The sequence below is a fragment of the Nothobranchius furzeri genome, chromosome 14 (genome assembly GCF_043380555.1).
Source record: "Nothobranchius furzeri strain GRZ-AD chromosome 14, NfurGRZ-RIMD1, whole genome shotgun sequence".
Taxonomy (NCBI): Eukaryota; Metazoa; Chordata; class Actinopteri; order Cyprinodontiformes; family Nothobranchiidae; genus Nothobranchius; species Nothobranchius furzeri.
This window is the reverse complement of record NC_091754.1, coordinates 55894800-55910520: the sequence shown is the minus strand read 5'-3', so window position 1 is coordinate 55910520 and position 15721 is coordinate 55894800. Positions and strand designations below refer to the sequence as shown.

The window sequence follows — 15721 nt, the reverse complement described above, 5'->3', positions numbered from 1 at the left end:
GCTGTCGCTGAACAACGCTGGGATCAATCAGAACTACAAAGTCATTAATTCATCACTACAAAAATCTGTCAACTGGTTTGTACCATTGAAGAAGAAGAAGAAACATTCTTTTTCAGAATAAAAGCCTTAAATACCTCCATCTGCTCATGTCTCAAATAAAAGCTCAAGTCTAAAGAAAAAGAAGAAAGTATAATTTCTATAGCGCCTCTCAAGATAAAAATCACGAGGCGCTTCACAAAAACAAAAAATGTAAAAATATAAAGAAAGTATTTAGAAAATTGTTTAAAAATATATTTAAAATGAGCAAAAATAGACAATTGTGATAAAAAAATGTAAAAAAAGAGAGAGAGAGAGTGAACAGGAAAGAGGGAAATCAGTGGATCCTGAGGAAGGTGGAATAGGTGGGGAGAGCAGAATAAAGAGAGAGAGGTGAAGAAGGTCATACAAAAGTCAGCTTGAACAAGTGAGTCTTCAGCTGCTTTTTAAAGGAGACCACTGAGTCCACTGATCTCAGGCTCAGGGGGAGAGAGGTCCAGAGTCTGGGAGCCACAGCAGCAAATGATCTGTCACATTTGGTCTTTAGCCTGGTGCTGCACAACCAGTAGGCTTTGATCACTGGACCTCAGGGACCTGCTGGGGGTGTAGGGACTAAGAAGATCACCAATGTATGATGGTGCTTGTCCATGTAAGGCCCTATAGACCAGAACCAGGATCTTGAAATGAACCCTGAAGTTGGCTGGCAGCCAGTGAAGCTGGAGGAGAAGCGGGGTGATGTGGGTGTGTTTGGAGGACTTGGTCAGAAGCCGAGCACAGGCGTTCTGAACCACCTGTAGACGGTTCAGGGAGGTTCTGCTCAGACACGTGAAAAGAGAGTTACAGTAGTCTAAGCGTGAGGAGATGAAGGTGTGGAGAACTGTCTCAAGTTCAGAGCGGGACAGAATGGGACTCAGCTTAGCAATGTTCCTGAGATGGAAGAAGGAAGAGCGAACAAGAGAACTGACATGAGAATCCAGGGTGAGAGCTGGGTCAAAGGTCACGCCAAGATTCCTGACAGAAGGTTTGGTGTGAGAAGCAAGCTGACCAGGAGAGTCTCTGACTTTGGGAACCAGCTTGTCTGGGGCACAGATGAGGATCTCAGTCTTCATTCAGCTGAAGAAAGCTCTGTAGAAATTGACCAAAGTTGATGCAAAAGCCATTTCAAACAGGCACCATTCCTGTGCCGTTGCCATTTTTGTAGTTTTTCTCCATGTTGCTCTGATGCTAAGCCTGCCCAATGCATCTACAGACATAGAGTGTTGAGAGTGGCCAGACCTAAAATTGTTCATGTCAATGGTAGACCTGCCAGACCGACCAGCAGAGCAAAATCTTATGCTACTGGTACAGTGTGTGTACATTTCTAGGTTAGGATATTGTGGTATCATTAAAAATAAATATGAAATTAGCATTTTAAAATGATACGTCTGGTGAAATAAAAGTTGTGTAGACAAAAGTGCTTGGAAGGTTATGCATTCAAATCCCTTTCATGATAATTTAATAAAGAATGAAAACATGTAAACGGTGTTCTGCTGTCTCAGGTGTCATAATAGGGCCGTTTTTACTGTCGTAACTTCAGGGTAATTTTACCAGAACTTTGCGGCACATGTATGTCTCCACTTCACCGGGGCCGGCCAAAAGGACCGCTTTCCGAGCCATTTCAAAAACCTGCACAGGGGTCGGTACTCGGAATGTCCCAGTAGAGCTGCTGAGTGCGACTTGTGGTGAACTCATGCTGATTGGTTGTAACTAGATAGGACATGACATCATTGGCATATTTAAAACTGGAAGAGTTGGAAGCAAAATAAACAGTGTTGATGTTGCTTTAAAATTGCACTTTCTAATCTCCCAATGCCAAAAAGAGTATTAGAAATCCCCCACAATGGTGCTTCATCGTCTCACAGAGCACCGTAATAAACAACTCTTCTTCTGGTCATTGAACACCACTTTTTATATCCTACAACCACTCTCTCACCCCCGAATGGACTGAATTGTAATGTACTTGGACAGAATAAAACTTTTAATGTTAATAATGTCCATGGACGTGTTTTAGCACTGATCAGTGACATCACTCACTGCCGAAGCTGTCCCGATATGCTGATGTCTTCGCAAAGTTTAGTATGGAGATAAGTTAACATTGGTAGAAGTAATTTTTGTACCTTTGTAAGGTCTCTTTGTTTGGTTGTGTAAGGTACAGGGCTATCCAAGTGGTTCTAGACTGACCTCTATGTTACAAAACTACAACAAGTACCCACAGTTAGGATACAAGACTGGTACCCCAAGAGTACCACTATGGTTAGGCATCAAGTATCAGTTGGAACGGGGACAAATTTTCTATTTTTTTACATAATCATTCAAACGTTTTATTTCCGATTCCTGATTTTGACACCAAGCTGCTGACCAGACGAAGAAGCCACCAAATAGCAATGAAGAAGAATCTCCCGTAAGAATCACGGAAAATGTGTGGAGGCGTTCTAAAGCGTAACTTCGCTTTATAGGTTTCATAGAATAAAATTCATGGAGAAGTTCAGAAAATTTCATCAAGGACGACCTTAGGTTAGATAGCTTGTGTAAAACGTAAAGTTTTTTGACCCTCCCTCTTGAAAAAAGCCGAATCGAGAGTCGCTAGGAACCGGAATTGAAAGGAGGAACTGGAATCGGAACGGGAATCATTCAAATTCAAACAATTCCCAACCCTAGGTACCACCCCAGTGACAAGTCTTTGTACTCCTAAAGGTAGAGCAGCTTTTACAGTCACTGTTTTAAACTGAGTTTATAAACAATGTTGGAAACAAGGTTTCTAAACATCACTATCTCTTTTAAAATCGCCAGCTGGTGTTTATACATCCTCATATTGTAAAACTCTGATTCACCTCGATGCTGTTAAGCCACAATGGTCTGTTTGGGAGATCTGTCAAGATAAACGGTCTCCCTACATTACGATCTCCCACAGAAACTCACATTCGTTCGTTTAATGAGTCTGTGCTGAAATCATTAAAACGATATAATGCAAACATACAAGCCCTAGATAGTTAGAAACTTAAAGAAATTGACTTTACTTCTACTGTTGCATCTTTTTCCGGTTTGGAGTTGGAATGCTCCTTGAAACATTTGGTGTCTGGATTGCCCACATCTGTCTGCTACACCCCCGCTGTGACGCATTTCAGACGTTTGCAGCATGAGCTCGAGTAAAAGTCAGCGATGACAGTTGCATTTTTGGATCACACCTTCAGCTGCTCCGGTGTTCGTCCCTGGATGAGCCGGCTACATTAAAAACTAAAAAAGCAACAGGTGGGAAACTGCAGTCATCACTTTGATGGCGTGCGGTGCATCATGTGTGAGGTTTGTGTGTGTGTGCGTGTGTGTGTGTGTGTGTGTGTGTGTGTGTTCTTCACTCCTCTCCTTTTCTGTCTCTAATTATCCCCCAGCCCTTTTTCTCCAGTCCATGTGCATCTCAGCCTCTCATCTACCCTCCTTCCTGGCCACATTACACTTTGAAGAGTCTCTCTGGTAATGAGCCAAAATTGCTCTCTGGCCTCGGGAGATGAGAGTAAGCTGTGAGTTTTGTTTACGTTGAGAGACGTTGTAGCTGTCGGTTGTTTCTAATAATGCTCTAACTCTAAAGAGCAAGTCTTACACGTCATTTAAAGCACATATATGACAATAGTTTGGTTTTGGCGCTCACCAAAAACTGGCAACTTGTCCTGCAGATCATGTGTGGGAAAGTGAACCCCACAGAAACAACACCAGTTTATTTGGCTCTTAGTGTCGCCTTCACGTGTTTTCCCAGTGATTTCCCAGGGTTCCCTGTTCGGTCTGAGGTTTCTCTTTCTGTCTGAGCCACGAGATGGAATGAGACATTCATCTGCCTATGCATTGTCCCCGCTCTCCTGTCCCATACATGTGTGCAGGGGCGGAGTTAGTCCCGGCAACTTGGGCTGAAGCCCAGAATGTTTTGTGAAAAGCCCCGGATCTAAAACGTGGAAGTAACATGCAGTACCAAAGTCCAACAGAGAGGGAGCAGCTGGCAGTAGTTTGTATACAGCCTGCCCGAGCCTCCACCACTGAAGAAGAAACCCTTCAGCAGCCGGCTTCTTCTATAGTCTCTGCCTGAAACGCATGTGTGAAGATGGACATGAGGACGTTTTTTAGACCAAAAGTACCGCGACAGAACCCCAGCTTTGATGAGACTGGTGCTGACTCAGGTTTGTGAGTCTTATTTGAAAATATTTGTCGTGCTGCTGGTTTGCCTAAAGTTAGCTTACTATCAGGTAAAGTTGTTGGAGAAAGAAAGGGAATATTTACTATCATCTCACACTAAACACTAACAGGAACAATACTCTGCCCTGAAAATGCTTAATATGTAGCTTCAGATTAAAAATTATGTGGCACAAGACAAATATATATGATGTTGACCAGTGTGTGTCACGTGTGTGCGCGCGCGTGCGTGCGTGCATGTGTGTGTTAAGCCCCAGATCTTCTTCAGTCCTAAATCCGCCCCTGCATGTGTGTCTAACCTCATCCATATGGTTCGTATATTGAGAACATGAAGGGGAGTCGTCTTCTGAAGAGGAGGCTGTGGCATAAGAATTTGTGAAGAAAGACTTTACATGTGTGTTTGGTTAAAACGTCCTGTAATCACTGGTGTAATCATTGGCATGTTACTGGGGAATAATCCCGGTCTGGGTTAATATTACAGGTTTGTTGTAGGATTAATATCACCTTTTTCTGATGAACATCTTGTGTGTTTTCTAGCTGGTTCAGATGATGAACTGCTCAATCCTTGTTATGTTGGGAACCACGACTGTGACACCACAGCCCAGTGCATCCCACTGGAGGGCCAGGCCTTCAAGTGTCAATGTGCTACTGGTTATACAGGAGATGGACACAACTGTTACGGTAACTATTTATTTATTCATGGGGTCTCTTAGGGTTAGGGTTGGGGTTGGGGTTGGGTCAGATGATGCGCTAATGTCACAAAGCTCAGATCATCTCAAACTGGTTTCTTAAACACAATGATGGTGAGTTCACTGAACTCCAACGGCCTCCATAGTCACCAGAACTTAGTCCGGTCCAGAGCCTTTTAGGGTGTGGATTTTGGTCTGGCCCCGTGTACCTCTCTGATATTCTTGCGATTTATACTCCCGGTCGCACACTCAGGTCCTCCAGCCAGTTGCTCCTCGAGGTACCAAAAGCGTGTTATAGATCATGCGGACGAAGAGCTTTCTCTGTTGCCGGTCCTAAAATGTGGAACGAACTTCCAGCCGTAGTTCGACTGGCATCCTCCTTGGCAGTTTTTAAGTCCAGACTGAAGACACACTATTTTACCCTTGCTTTTAACAGTTAGCTGTTATTTTGTTTTTTACTACTCCTATTTTACCAACCATTGTAAGGTTTTTATCGGTACTTTTTTATTGGCTTGTTTCTTATTTGTTGACTGTATTTTATTGCAGTTTTATGTTTTTATCTCTGTTATTTGTGTGACTGTTCAGCACTTTGGTCGGCCGTATGGCTGTGTTTTTAAAGTGCTATATAAATAAAGGTGGTATGGTATGGTATGGATTTGACAGAACCCACGAGTTTCTATAGATTTCATTTTGGGAGAAAACAAACCTTTATTTCTTTCAGAACTAATAAACTATGAAGTGTAAATTTAAAAGGTCTTTTTTTTATCCTCGCCATTGGAAATTCATCCCAAAAAAACAAACGCAGGCAAACATTAGCGGTAGCCAACAGTTCAATTCAATTCAAATTCAAAAATACTTTATTAATCCCAGAGGGAAACTGATTGCTGTAGTAGCTCAGAATAATAATAATAATAATAATCAAGTCATCAAAGAGTTGTTGTATATTACAATGGCTGTTGGCAGGAAGGATCTCCAGCAGCGGTCAGCGCTGCAGCGAAACCGAAGAAGCCCCTAACCGCAGACACTCCTCCGCTGTCGGACAGTCCCGCGAAGAGAATGCTCAGGGCTGTCCACAACCCTCTTGATTCCCTGGAGAATCCCCTGCACCATCTCTGCACTTATGAAAGTTTTCTTTCATAAATCCCAAAGTTTGCATGGAAAGTTGCTTACGCAGTTTTCCGACCCCGTTTTGTGCGTAAGCAAGCTTGATAAACGAGGCCCCAGGCCTTAACCCGGCTGTGCTGAAGGTTGTACAAACAACAAACTGAAGCAGTGTTGTGAAGATCGACTGGTCCAAAATTCCTGCAGAGGATCTCAGACAGAACAAGTCATGCATAAAGTTAAAGTTAAAGTCCCATTAGTTGTCACACACACTGATGTGTGTGTGAAATTTGTACTCCACACTTGACCCATCCCCTGGGGGAGTGGTGAGCTGCAGACACAGCCGCGCTCGGGAACTATTTGGTGGTTTAACCCCCAGTTCAACCCTTAATGCTGAGTGTCAAGCAGGGAGGCATTGGGTCCCATTTTTTTCAAAGTCTTTGGTATGACCCGACCAGGAATCGAACCCTGATCTCCCAGTCTCAGGGAGGACACTCTACCACTAGGCCACTGAGCTGCATAAGATGAATTCTTGGTTGTACTCGGTTTTTCTTCAGTTTCAGTTTCAACACGCTGGTGTAGTTTTTTTGTAAAAATAAATATTAACACATGTTGCACGTGTTGTTGTTCATCTGAGGCTGTTTTCCCCTTGTCTGAAGACCAGAGAATGACGAAAGGAGGTTTTTAACGTGTCTTGACAACCTTAGAACCTTACCATGACTACTCACGTCCACGATTAGTGCAAAGGTTCCTTTATGTTGTGGAGTGCTAATGATGTCTGCTTGCCTAATGATGCTGGTTTTACACACACCCTTTGAGGTGAAGAGAGTTCAAGGCGATGCATCTGTGTTTCATCAGCATCTACTCGTCTAGTGTTAACGGTTCAAGTACAGACGGGATGACTGGAACCACCGGTACTGTCATCCATCCTCTCCTATCAGAATTATTTCACAAGTCTGGAGGAATTTCATGGACTGGTGAGCATCTGGTCATTAGGTCAGCAGTTGGTCTGTCTCTGCTGCTGACAGCATTGAGAAGGTCTAAGTTCCCATAGTTAGACCTCCATATCTCTGGTGATGATTTCATCCCTCAGGGTATTTTACATGCATTTTGCAACCAACAATCCAGATGTCATAGAACATCTTAAAAGTAGCAATCTTCGATCTAATTACAGCTTTTATTTCCAAATATGCGGGTTGCTCTGGGTGTTTTTAGACAAGGTGTTCCTGATCTTCTGGTGAGACTCTTCATTATCTCTCCTTCCCTGCAGACATCGACGAGTGTGCTGAAGGGTCAGATTTATGTGGCGATCACTCCCAGTGTTTGAATCTTCCTGGTAGCCACCGCTGCCAGTGCTGGGAAGGGTTTGAGATGGCTTTCGACGGACGTAACTGTGTTGGTGAGTTTAAAAGAAGTGCTCTTAGTACCAACAGTTATTGGTATAGATTTCTTTGTCAGAAATGCTATTTTAGTCAATCATTTGTCAACTTTATTCTTACCAATTGGAAATCCTGATTGGGCCTGATTCACATGGCAACACTTTTAAACAAACATGAGAGACCACATGCGTGGCAATGAAAATCGTGGATATACCAGTTTTGGTCCTTCAACGGGCAGCATGTGACATAACCTGCACACTACACAAAAACCGGTTCCACACACGAACATTTGGAAACCTTATGAGATCAAACATGACTTCAGACTGAAGAAAAATAGTGGAGGAGGAGGAGCGTGCAATGTGCCTCCATCCCCCGACTTTCTAATTGGCGAAACGTTACATTCAACTAGCAGCATGATTGTTTGTCCTCCATATCACACCAAGACAGCTCAACATGTTTGAAAGCCCTAATTTATAATCTGAGCGGTCTCAACGTCCTTTCAAGAAGACCAGAGCACTCTTAAAACACCACACATGACAGGAATATCAGACAAGATTATCTTAAAGATTGTTGGAAGGGGAGGATTGATCAAAACTGGCTTGATTATCCTGCCTTGTTAAGAAGCCTTTAGGGGCCTGTACTATGAGTTAGAACTTGTAATGATCATACAGCAGCACAGGTTTTTCCCTCCAAAAGGGGCCAAAATACTTGTACTTTTGTAGCGTATTCTACATACTAGAATCAACACTGTTTGCTATCAGTTGTTAATTCTGAGAATGACCAAGCACATTAGCATATGAAGCTTATATCATGTATAAATATCCAAGATACTTATATAATCGATAGAAGTTCATACACAACCTGTTTGGTCTATATTTAATCCAAAGATTAATGTTTAATTTAAGATAATTAAATTTAATAGCAAAAGTTTATTTTTGAATCAAAAGTTAGGAATCTTTGCTTTTTCAATAACCAGAAAAATGTATACCTTCTGTGTTTCATTTCAAAGAATGAGGCAAAATTTAAAAATGAAGAATTTATTACTAACAAATTTAAACTTGACAATTTGAAATGACAATTTAAATGACAATTAAAATTGACAATTCATAGATGACAATTTACTAGCTTTGATATTAAAACTTATTTTAAAGGCTTTACCTGTGTCTGGATGGAAAGCTAAAATGAAATGAGAGTTTTGGATGAGTGAATGTTCTCAGAAGGTTTCTTTCAGAGAGAGAAGCGCGTTCTGGGTTGGAAATGATGGTTTTGCAGCTAAAGCCGGGCGGACACTGTGCGACTTTTTCACTCGTAGCACTCAGCTTCAGCTCAAACTGTACGACTTCCTCGCAGAGCAGATCTCACGAGTCGTGTGCTCACACTGCACGACCCAGTTCTCGCATGCGACCTGACTGCTCACACTGTCCGTCTGGTAGCAACACGTCGGCCCTAAAAATGTGCTAAAAATAGCAGTTTTTACTCAACACGTCAGACTTTTTTGTCTTGCCTGTTGTCCTTCGGGAGTGCTGCAGGAGGACACACAGGGATTTATGGGGGTTGGATGAGGAAAACGAAATAAAGAAAGTAAATCTGTGTTTTGTGATCAGTTTAATTTGACACGAACACGACAAACACGCTTTCTTGACAATCTTTGTGAGTAAAAAAAACGTGTAGAAACAAAAACAAACAGCGTGTGTTATTAGGGAAATAGCGAGCGACCGGCGTTGATGCAGGATTGCGCGCGCATGCGCCGTGAGCGGTTCTGATACTTTTTTGGATCGTAGCTGCTCGCAGCGCTGCTTCAACAGTGCGATACCCTCACGAGGGACGAGCGAAATATTAAACACTCCAGAAGTCCGTGCGACCTCACGACTGCTGATCGGCGGCTGGTCACGTGGTGTTAATCGCCTCTCGTAACCCCCTGAACACTACACGACCGCTCGGCGCAAAACTCGCCCCGATGTCGTGGCTTCTCGCACGACTGGAAAATCGGCTCAAAAAAGTGAAAAAGTCGCACAGTGTACGCCCGGCTTAGCTGTTGTTATTTAGAGAAACAGCATCAAACACAATCTGTGTGCTACCTCACCCAGCAAGATGACCCTTCGTGAGGATCCGGAGGTCAAGGGAAGATGTTGTCAGCCTCCGGGTACTCGGTCCGGTAGAGGAGACTCGAGGAACAGACTCTCTGGTCCGAAGATGGCGCAGGGTACACAGTCGAGCGTATGGTTTAACTCTGAAGGAGTTTTGCGTCTTATTTAGCTCAAAATCAATAACTCTGAAGGAGTTTTGCGTCAGCTGGTTACAGGTGCGTTTATTCAAAGCTATTCTATCAGCGTGACAGAACAGCAGGTGGAGGCTTCAGGGCGGCCGTTCCCTTATCCTCAGTGATGGTGGTTGGTTCGCGAACTTAAGTTTTGCTGCTGGAAAGTTAGTTTTAACAAACTCCTTAGAACATGCCCACTCTCAGAGCAAGAAAGCTTTGGTCATGAGTCAAAGACATGTGATGGCAGATTACATTTAATCTGGATAAGCTCTGTGTTGGATGGATAAAGTGGAAGTTGACCTTCTTGGTTTTCTGAACACACATTACTGATCATCAACCATAATCATTATTATACCCAAAGCATAATAAGTCATTTCAGTAATTAAAAATACATTTATACTGAACCAAGAGATTATTTATGATGATTTTATTAAACAGTAATAAAGTCAAAGAGTTTATTTAAATTATTATTTAAATTCTTATTGTGAAACTTGAAGTGTCCTTCTGGAACGGAAAAGCAGCAGATAAGTATGATACAGTAATCCCTCGTTTATCGTGGTAGATGCGTTCCAGACCTGGCCGCGATAGGTGAAAATCCGCGAAGTAGGGACTCCCAGCATGCCCCTCGCGGGGATTCCCTCCACGTCGCACCTACGTCACAAACCGTGGCTATAAATGGAAGTCGCCTTTCCAGCTCACCACTCAGTCATCGTTTCTTCAGATTCATGATCAGAGTTTCCAACCTACCGATCAATCCAACGAACTATCAGCTCATAGTAAGTTATCTTACTTACTTCTGGAAAGCCCGGCATTTCCGTGTCACTTCGTTGACGCTCGAACGCTCGGGGGTTTCCTAGATCAGCCGGCGTTTCACCGACGCAATCACTTCCGCGTCTGTGAAACCACGCTCCCTATTGAATTATCGTATGATCACATTCTCTTTTTGTGGGTAAAACTCAAGAAAAAAAATGTTTTACTTGTTTTTTTTTAGTTTTATTACAAAAAGTGCATTTTATGATGAAATTGATGAAAAAAACAAGAATTTCTTGATATTTCGCATAGAAAAATACCGCGAATCTGCGAATTCCCCCTGAAAAATGCTCCAAAGAAAAAATCCGCGAAGCAGCGAATCCGCGATGAACGAACCGCGAAGTAGCGAGGGATTACTGAATTCAGCAGCCATCATGACTCCTGGATTAATCTGTGAAACCAAAAGTTACAGTCTGACCCAGCTTGACCTAGCTGGGAAATGTGACCCTTGTCACAAATTAGAGGACCTTCGTGATGCTACACTACTCTCCTGTAAGGGTTCACTCCTGTTCTGATTTTCAAGTGCCACGTTTCAGCTGGTGTACAACATGAGTTTACCCTCAATTACTCCTGATTGAGGAATGGGATTTTGTTCGACGGCAACGTGACCAGCATGAGGAGGAGGAGCCAAGTGTTACTTTCTATTCGATTTGTCACCAATATGGTCACGTTTTGCTGCGCAAACGCACAATCCTTACAAGTTATACTCCATTGTAAAGGTGTCTAATCAAGCCTTTCGTTGGGTGTTCAGCCTGGTTTATACTTCTCTGTGAGCTCCGCAACGGAGAGACGCACATGGAGTGTCGGAAAGGTTTTCACATTCAAACTTCTATTCAGGCAGCGGAGTGTTGTGAAGCAATTCCCCGCCAGGACAAGAGAGGGTGAATAAATGTTCATATTTTTGGACTTTTTCCGCGATGTGTTCTTCAATCTGTTCTGTTCTATCGCTAAATATCTTTTTACTTTTTAACGGGGCAACGGTGGTGCTGGTGAGGAATTCACAGGAAGCAACATCCTGACCAATCACAAGCTTGCTGTCTCTTTCAATTTCAATGAATGTTTAAAATTTTGGGCATGTGTCCATCACCTTCTGAGAGCTCGTCGGACAGCGCTTGCGCCGACGCATAATGGCGTTGCATGTCTCCGCACCGACGCAGACGGAGAAGTATAAATCAGGCTCTTCGTACACAGTGGCGTCGAATGATTGACTGACAACTAAAAAGGCAAATATATTTGGAAGCCGGTTCCTTTAAACAAAGGGGTGGCTCTTTAGACAACCGCAAATTGGAGAAACTAACCAATTTACAAGCTAACGGCTAATCCAAGACCAAAGTAGATTGCTGCTGTCTTAAAATAACTAACATTTAGAAAAAAATCAAAGTATATCGTGCAAACACTCTTTTATAACTTTTTACATCATCATCACATTTATATAACAGGGTTATTCTAACATAAACATGATTGCATGAATGCAAAAGTTAGCTTCCACTGCTTTTTGTGCTTGTAAATAACCATAGGATTTCATGTAAATAACTGCATGTTGAATCAGCTCCTCTAAATCTGAGACCATGGTGTTGATTTGGAAAAAGGGTAGAACGCCTTTTCCGGGTCAGGGATGAGGTCCTACCCCAAGAGGAGGGGTTTGATTATCTCAGGGTCTTGTTGACGAGTGAGGGAAAACTGGAGCGTGAGATCGATAGGCGGATTGCTGCTGCATCTGCAGTGATGCGGGCGTTGTACTGGTCTGTCGTGGTGAAGAGAGAGCTGAGCTGGAAGGCAAAGCTCTCAATTTACTGGTCGATCTACGTTCCTATCCTCACCTATGTTCACGAGCTTTGGGTAGTGACCGAAAGAACGAAGATCGAGGATACAAGCGGCCCAAAATGAATTTTCTCCGCAGAGCGGCTGGGCTCTCCCTTAGAGATAGGGTGAGAAGCTCGGTCAGCTGGGAGGGGCTCGGTGTAGATTCGCTGCTCCTCCACATCGAGAGTAGCCATCTGGTCAAGATACCTCCTGGATGCCTCCCTGGTGAGGTTTTCCGGGCACGTCCAATTGGGGTGGAGGCCTAAAGGAAGACCCAGGACACGTTGGAGGGACTATGTCTCTCGCCTGGCCAGGGAACACCTTGGGATTCCCCCGGAGGAGCTGGCCCAAGTGGCTGGGGAGTGGGAAGTCTGGGCCTCTTGACTTAGGCTGCTGACCCCGTGACCCGACTCCGGATAAGAGGAAAAAAATGAATGGATGGATGGACGGATGGACGGATGGACGGATGGACGGATGGATGGATGGATGGATGGATGGATGTTCATAAAACTGGGTTTTCAGAACTACTATACAATTTCTGGATTGGCAGCATTCCACTTTGGGCCAGCTGTTAGCATCTTAATGCAGTGAAGACTATTCTATTTCTCCAAACTGAGGTCATTCAAAGAGCTGTTGAGTTTGTTATTATATAGGGAAAAAAAGAACGTGTCAGCAGTATATAAGTCTGAAACTAAGTCTTTAGAACAATCAAAAAAACAAAATAATTTTCCATCGTTTGGCTCTTATTTTGCTGCTTTGGACCATGTGGTGCTCCGTGTTCCTAACTGAACAGAAATGTTTGGAAAATGAAAACGTCCTGCTTTTTGTCTGAGTTTAGTCACGAGCTTTCTTTCACAACAGCCGTGCACAGCTGCAAACACACAGAAAGGGGAGGAGAGATAGGCGAACAGGAGTGGTGTGAAAAGGATGGGCGCTGAAGGGAAAGACGAATGGAGCTAATGCCACATTGTGTTCGATGCTTTGGAATGTGTGGAGGAGCGAGGTCCCGTGTCTTGATGTGTGTCCTCTGTTCACCCATCACCGTGAACTTTGGACGAACCTCCACTGAACCCTCCCTACCTCCTTCTTTGATAAATAGAGCTCTTTATATCTAAAACCCCTCTGAAGGGAATTATTAATTATTGGGCATTTAGCTTCTAAACTGTTATTAAAGCAATTTTTTGAGATGTTTATAACTTTTTTGTAGACATCGATGAGTGCAGCTCTTCCCCATGCCACATCAACGCCAGATGTATCAATGACCTGGGATCCTTTCGCTGTCATTGCCAGCCTGGATTTCATGGAGACGGTTTCTACTGCGCCCTGCAGGAAGGTCAGAAAACATAGTAGCAGTCTGGTTAAAAAAAACAAAGTCAAGGATGACCGATTGTGTTCTGATTCATCCACAGGTCGCCCAAAGAGCCAGTGTGAGCAACACAGGGACAGTCTGCAGAGCGGAGGACATGGTGATGGAGCTCACATCCCTCAGTGTGACTCTGACGGACGGTACCGATCCCTTCAGGTGGGTTCTCTACACAGATGTTCCTGTACACCATGCCAGCCACTTGGTTGTGGCGTTCCATGTATTCTTTCTTTACCAGCGTTTTACATCCTGCAGTTATGTGGTAGATTATCTCAGGAGCCTCTTTGCATAGCCTACACCTTGGGTCTGGTGCAGTAGATCTTAGCCTCTGTTGCTCTGGTGTAGAGGGCCTTTTCCTGTGCAGCCATGATGCTACAAACGACCCTTTTGTACTTATTTGTGTTATTTCAAGCACCTAATACCATACCATACCATACCATACCAAGTTTATTTATAAAGCACATTTAAAAACGGCATGGCAGCCGACCAAAGTGCTGTACAGAATAAAAAGTAAAAACACAATATAAAACAATACACGGTCAACAATAAAATAGACAACAAGGCAGATTATCACAGTCAATAAAAAGACACATAGTAAAATAATAAAAGTCAGAGATTTAAAAATGTCTGGTTGTAAAAGTGAGCCTTAAGTAGCGACTTGAAATGCAGGAGGGATGGTGCTAGCCTCACTGAAAGAGGAAGAGCATTCCAGAGTGTCGGAGCAGCATAGACAAAAGCACGCTGCCCTCGCGTTTTGTATTTCATTGTTGGAACGCGAAGCAGCAGGCAATCAGCAGACCTCAACGCCCGGTTTGGCACATAACGAGTGACAAGATCAGACAGGTATTCTGGAGCCAGACCGTTCAGGGCCTTAAAAACAAAAGTCAGGATTTTAAACTTGACTCTGAAGTTTACGGGTAGCCAGTGGAGCCGCGCCAGTACAGGTGTGATATGGTCTCTTCTAGGGGTGTTTGTTAAAAACCTGGCTGCCGCGTTTTGTACGACCTGAAGCCTGTTAAGAGCGGAGGCAGGTAAACCAATTAAAATGGAATTTGCGTAATCCAGTCGGGAGATGATAAAAGCATGAATTACGGATTCCAGGTGTGCTTGTTTACGGATCGGTTTTAAGCTAACTAGTCTGCGCAGCTGGTAAAAACACGATCTGACCACTGAGTTAATCTGAGGGCCCATGGAAAAGTGTGTATCCAGTTTCACCCCCAGGTTGGTAGCACACTGCTTGAGGTCATATGGGAGAGTGTCCAAATCAGAAGATAAGTGTGTGGTTTTGTTAGGGGTCATGAGGAGTGCCTCAGACTTAGAATCATTTAGCTTAAGGAAATTGTTGGCAAGCCAAACCCTCACTTCAGCCAAGCATTGTTCCAGAAGAGAGAGGGAGCCTGGTTTGTTCAAAGCCAGGTAGATCTGGCAATCATCTGCATAAATATGATAGCCCAGGCCATATTTCCTCAGGATGAAACCCAGGGGGAGGATGTAAATTGAAAACAGGAGAGGCCCAAGCACAGATCCCTGCGGGACTCCCCATGGAAGTGGAAGGAATGTAGAGGAACAATTACCCAACTGAACCTTGAAAACTCTGTTTGACATGTATGAGCAGAACCACTGAAGTGAGGCACCCCTAAGCCCTACCCATGACTCAAGTCCAATACATAATTAATACTAATTTAGATTTAAAGGTTGCATATTATGCTATTTAAACCTTTGAGAACAAAGGTAGGCACAGTATATGATCAAATATTCCCACTGGCGCTTTTTAAACGTCATTTATCTTAAATACTAGTTATTTTCGTCAGCCTGAATTTATACTCGGAAATAAAAGACTTTGCTACAGTGAAACTCCGCCCACGACCGCTCTGACTAAACGTGCCTAAAACAGCGCCTTAGACAAGTCAGTTGCTGGGTTGACTTTGGTGGTCCAGTGGTAAAGGTGTCCAGCCCAGCACTCTAACCACTAGACTACCAAGTCTGTTACATGACACCAATTGCCTAAGCCATATCCTGTGCCAACCAAGGGAGACTGGCTTCCAGGAGAGGAGCAGGGCCTGGT

At 43.6% G+C, this 15721-nt stretch overlaps 1 protein-coding gene across 6 annotated transcripts in view; it reads left to right on the top strand.

The window, feature by feature from the left end:
- Positions 1 to 15721, top strand: part of nid2a (nidogen 2a (osteonidogen)) — a 77218-nt gene that overhangs the window by 25559 nt on the left and 35938 nt on the right. For all 6 annotated transcript variants that reach the window (XM_070544204.1, XM_070544205.1, XM_070544207.1 and 3 more), the window contains exons 15-18: positions 4789 to 4932; positions 7312 to 7440; positions 13501 to 13626; positions 13703 to 13815. In XM_070544204.1, coding sequence (XP_070400305.1) covers positions 4789 to 4932; positions 7312 to 7440; positions 13501 to 13626; positions 13703 to 13815 — 512 coding nt within the window. The remainder of the gene's footprint in view (positions 1 to 4788; positions 4933 to 7311; positions 7441 to 13500; positions 13627 to 13702; positions 13816 to 15721) is intronic.